At 37.9% G+C, this 5,165-nt stretch overlaps 1 protein-coding gene across 1 annotated transcript; it reads left to right on the plus strand.

Moving 5' to 3' along the window:
* The first annotated feature begins 599 nt into the window (after positions 1-599).
* UBE2R2 (Ubiquitin-conjugating enzyme E2 R2) lies at positions 600-4,262 on the plus strand. Its single transcript, XM_051209822.1, has 5 exons — positions 600-814; positions 848-1,032; positions 1,068-1,202; positions 3,109-3,563; positions 3,599-4,262. The coding sequence occupies exons 1-4, from the start codon at positions 635-637 to the stop codon at positions 3,479-3,481; spliced, it is 873 nt and encodes a 290-aa protein (XP_051075285.1). The 5' UTR covers positions 600-634; the 3' UTR covers positions 3,482-3,563; positions 3,599-4,262.
* Positions 4,263-5,165: the final 903 nt, after the last annotated feature.

Genomic DNA, 5,165 nt, shown 5'->3' on the forward strand with positions numbered 1-5,165 from the left:
CCAGTAAGAAAATCAAAACTCAGGACTTCATCAACTTCAATGTTGTTAGAGAAGAGTGTGTAGACTGATGTCGACGAGAAATTCTAGTAGCCGTTTATCGAAAAGTTCACCTGCAAGAACAGAGTACAAGTTGGTTTGCGCCGAAATTTAGTTCGCGTAGTACAGAAAGATGATAAAAGATTCGTTTGTCACATATTTTACGAAGCTAAACTGCCCTAGTCAATAAAGATCACTCGTGAGTTCTTGACCTTGGATGAAAATTAAGAGGGCATCATCTGAACGTTGAGTTTGTTTTCGTCTAACGTAAAAGTACCTGTCACGGGATTTCCTTTAACAAGTCGTAGTATAAAGCAGTCATTTGATTTCATCAAAACGTCAGTATTAACTTTGAGGCCAATGACAAAATAGGCCACACGTTCAAGGTTATGCATCAGACATTTTCATATAACTTCAAGTTTCAGAGTTTGAAACTTTAGTATTTCTACCTAATGTGCCAAGAAATCGCCTAAGATATCTCCAGTGGGCGCTTTAAAAGGCCTAAATTTCGTCTTATCTGCTCAACCATGGGTCAAAAATGTTGGATATTGGATAAAGGTAGTGTTCCCTATTTGAATTTGAGCGTAGCTGATGGCCGATGGCATCTCGTAAACCAAATGCGAGTGCTGTAAAAGCACTTCAAAAGGAACTTAAAGATTTGAATGAGTTCCCAATGGAGGGGTTCAAAGTTATGGTTTCTGAAGAAGAAAATCTTTTTGTTTGGGACGTCGCTATATTTGGACCACCAATGACTTTGTATGAAGGTGGTTATTTCAAGGTAGGTTACTCTTTTTTTGACGTAGACTTTTAGGCACGATTATGTTTCCCTGACGATTATCCATATAGTCCTCCTACAATGCATTTTCTTAGCAGGATGTATCACCCAAACATATATGAGAATGGTGAAGTCTGCATATCAATTTTGCATTCCCCAGGTGATGACCCACAGAGCGGTGAGCTGCCGTCTGAGAGGTGGAATCCGACACAAAACGTCAGGTTAGCATGGACCCCACTAAGTTTATTCGTTTTAGGACGATTCTTCTGAGTGTCATTTCTTTATTGAATGAGCCAAACATCCATTCAGCTGCTCATGTCGATGCATCAGTGGCTTATAGGAAATGGAAAGAGTCCAATGGAGTTCAGGATGAGTATGAACGTGTAGTTACGTAAGTTCCGAATCACTTAGTTATGAATTGACAGTCTGAAGTGTAAGAAATCAACTAATTATTCTTACAGTGGTCATAAATTGAAGCGTGTAGTTGCTTAATTATTTGGTAGGACTATATTTTATGGACGCCCTTTGAACGAATTTTTAAGTGATTTTGAAACTATTAGCCAATCAAAAGAGAGTTAGTATAAAGTGAAAACATATTAATACAGCGGATATTCTTTTACATGGTTTAAAAACTTGTTAAGGTTAGCTAAAGGTTCAGATGTCCTGAAATCATAGTGCATGCGGTTAGGGTTAAGGTTAGAGTTAGGGTTTAGGGTTAATGTTAGGGTTTAGGTTAGGGTTAGGGTTATGGTTAGGTTTTAGGGTTGTGGCGCACTACTACAAAAGCCGCAGCCAATGTTACTGGTGACTTCATAATCCAATTTGCAACAATTATCATGATTTGCCTTAGTCTGAGTCGTGATCGAGCGAAGAAAGTGCCAGTTCGAGCAGATTTTATCTTCTAACATATAGTACAACGAAATCTAATGTCATCACGGTAGTCTGCACATCGTGCTGCAGTCGTTTGATTGCTGCAGTCACAGATACAGGAACTTCCTAATAGTCCCATCTGTTGTAGTCGCTGAAAAATCACCTCTTCTCTAAAATCTGCTGTAAAACGATCGAATGTGAGCACCTCGTGTTGAACTTAGCGCCGTGACCTTGAAATTCCTCAAACGCTTCTGATTGGCTCGTCCATAAATTAGTCTTACCAATTATTTCATCTGAATTATAGACATATCTAGCATCGTAGTTTGTGTGCTTTCACTACGAGGTTTAGCTCCTCATTATGAACGTCGTTTACTTGCCTAGTGCCACGAACAGGAAATGCCGAGTTTAAAATCCTTAGTATTATTCTTCATGTTTCTGTGAAATGTATACACTTCCACATAACACACTCGTCTGATGTTGAAGAAGCAGTTAATCATCCACGTAAGCTGCAAACCTTCGTTATTTCAGAAGTGGCTTCACATAGATTCAACTGGCAGCTAGGCAACCTACCTTAAGTTTGAGCAAACCGTGTTGCTTTTCATTGATCTAGATGAAAAAGTTAAGATTTACTTAGATAGTTTATAGAACTTTTCAGTGATCTATCCTACATGTCGTACTTTCATCCAGCACAAGTTATTGTCATGGATACCGACAGCATCGTGTCCCTTCATCCATGTTTTTGCACTTGGATCAACGAAAGCATCCAAATTTAGCTCATTTATCAAATGCAGGTTATTGGGCTGTGGAGCACTCTGTTAAAATACTGATTGTCCAAACAGAAGTGTCATATGTAATGGTGAATCAAAAATAGTTTAGAAGGTAGTTTTGTGCAAATAGAGAGTCATCTCCCTCTCGAAATGCTCTCAAATGGTCACGCATATACAGCCACTATCAGCGAAGTCCTACTCACCTCCTCGTGGCGGGTGTGTTGTTTACGAAAATAAGAGGACAAAAGGCGAATGTCCGGCAGTTTAACCGGGTTGGTGGATATGAAGGATTCACCTAGGGGAGCTAGTCAGCCCTGATTCCAAGCCAATGGTGTGCATGGGCTCCAGTATCCTGAGGGAACAAATAGCGTATAAACCTATTGTTGGTCACCGGCTTCCATAGGACTGCATATCCTAACGTTGTGGATTAGACCTTTAGGTCGAAAGCTCCGGGTGTGGCCTCCTAAGAAAACCACCTGCTTCGGTTTGGGCACCCAGGCAGTATCACGGCCCACATACAAATCAAGTGACTTGTGTGGCGCATATCTATTCGATGCCCCTTTGTACTGATATTTGTGTTCAAATAAATAATAATAGACGTCACACTTTCTTTTACCCCAATTTTTAAGCAATTTTCTAAATATCCTTTTCCTACTTTAGATCACTCGTTAAAGCGACTCACGAGGAGGCTAAACAAGATGGAGTTACTGTTCCCACCACCCTTGAGGAATACTGTGTTAGTGGTAGACCTGCGTCTAAAACATTTTATCAATGTGATGATGTAGATGGACTGTCTGATTATGATGATCATGACGAATACTATGGCTCTGATGATGATGACAATGATAATGTATCAATTGATATGAAGGAAGATGAAGAAATCAACCCTACCAAGGAGTCTCAATCCTCTACAAAGATAGATTCTGGAGTAGAAGAACCGTGTGTAAGTAAAACGGGGAAGTCTGGGGAATCCTCGAAGGTTGTCGATCATAGAATATCAAATGAATGTAGCCGTGTTACGTCACCAAGCTAGTTTATTCGTTTCGTCTTCGAGTGTGGGAGTCTTACTGGTCACTTTATACTTTTTCTTGACTGAAGCAGCAAGGATTATTAAAGTAATCCCTATGGTTTATAAATGTTGTGTTCGTAGAATTACTTATTCAGATTCACATTTTGGGTGACTTATAGTGTTTTGCATTCAATGGTCTATATTCTATTGAATGTAAAGGATTTTGGTTAGTTTTGTAAATCAAAGTTATTTTGCTATTTTGGACACTATGTACATGACATCGACTACTATCACTACTGTTTTCGCTTATCTTTACTAGTTTGTAACAGTCAGACATATACACAAATACAATTCTTGTACATTTTTTTACTTGTATTGGGCTTCCATTTTTGATTGATCTTTGTCTTTAGGTTTATCACTACTTAGAGAAAAGCGTGAACTAAGCCTATGCACAAAATTTATCATATTGAGATGGTCACATTTAGTATTGTTCGCGACTTTTTATACTTTTCTCACGTTACTGTTCAAATTGCACAAAAATTGAGGACTTCAATTATCTCCTTAGCTTGTATATTTGAGATCTTTTCAGCTGTTTGGCATTTTACTTATCGGTTGATGTTGAATGACATGGGTTTCACCAAGGGAATCGGTTTGTGTCTATTTTTGTATTTTCCGTCATGTTTTAAGTATGGTAAGGATTTTTATCGCAGTAGGACAATTTGGTAGTACCTGATTACAGAATGAAACCATTCGCCTCAGGTAGCACAAAACCACCTAAATATTTTGAACGTAACAGTGTATCAGGCGCAAAGTTAATCACATCGAAAGTCATAATGTTGGATTGTGTGACGTTATTTCCCGTAATCAGTTGAAAGATGCATCTAAGAGGCCTTAAGATATTTCATCTTAAATACAGTTGATAAACGAGAATCGGCCTGTAGGACAGGTTTATCTAATCATTATATCTTTTCTAAGTAGAGTATTCGTATCATTCTTTGAAAACAGATGGATATGGATAACTGTTTCTCAGGTTTCACAATCCCAGATCTGTATTCAGTTGAATACTAGGATTAATATAATTTAATTGAATTAACTCAAATAGCCTTGTTTAGTTAGGTCAGAGTGATTATTCATGGTTATTGAAGAAAAGGATTTCAATTCGCATAAGCTCGAACAGTTATGGATAAAATTCGTTTATGTGGAATTGCACTAAATCGTTTGGAACATTTGCTTTTAATGTAAAATCTTTTCAGTCTGATAAGTGTCGTTTATCAAACAATTGACCAAAATTAGTAGTTGGGTTTTCGTTGTGGATTGTGATTATTACATGTTTATCTACTCATTCTCTCAGGATCCTCAGAATTTACGTATTAGTTTAAATCTAGATTTTCAATCATTTAGTGTGAAAATTCTCACCGACTAATTTTATCGCAGTCTTAATGAATAAACGTTATGTCCTTGTGGTGGTGGTGGGGGGGCAATTCGTTACTTTTAGGTTTATATACATTATTAGTTACATATAAATTACTTGCTTTCTCAAATATAAACTCAGAACCGCTAAACGTATGGATACTAGTAAACTTATCAGGCTACGAACAAGTTAAGGAGCCAAGGTAACTTAAATGTAGACTGACAACAAGTCTACACAATGATCGTGAGCAGTTGTGTGTAGCTAAGGCAAAAGTGATGGGAAAAGCGGTGGCGGTGG

The sequence above is a fragment of the Schistosoma haematobium genome, chromosome 1 (assembly GCF_000699445.3).
Source record: "Schistosoma haematobium chromosome 1, whole genome shotgun sequence".
In the NCBI taxonomy this organism is placed as follows: domain Eukaryota; kingdom Metazoa; phylum Platyhelminthes; class Trematoda; order Strigeidida; family Schistosomatidae; genus Schistosoma; species Schistosoma haematobium.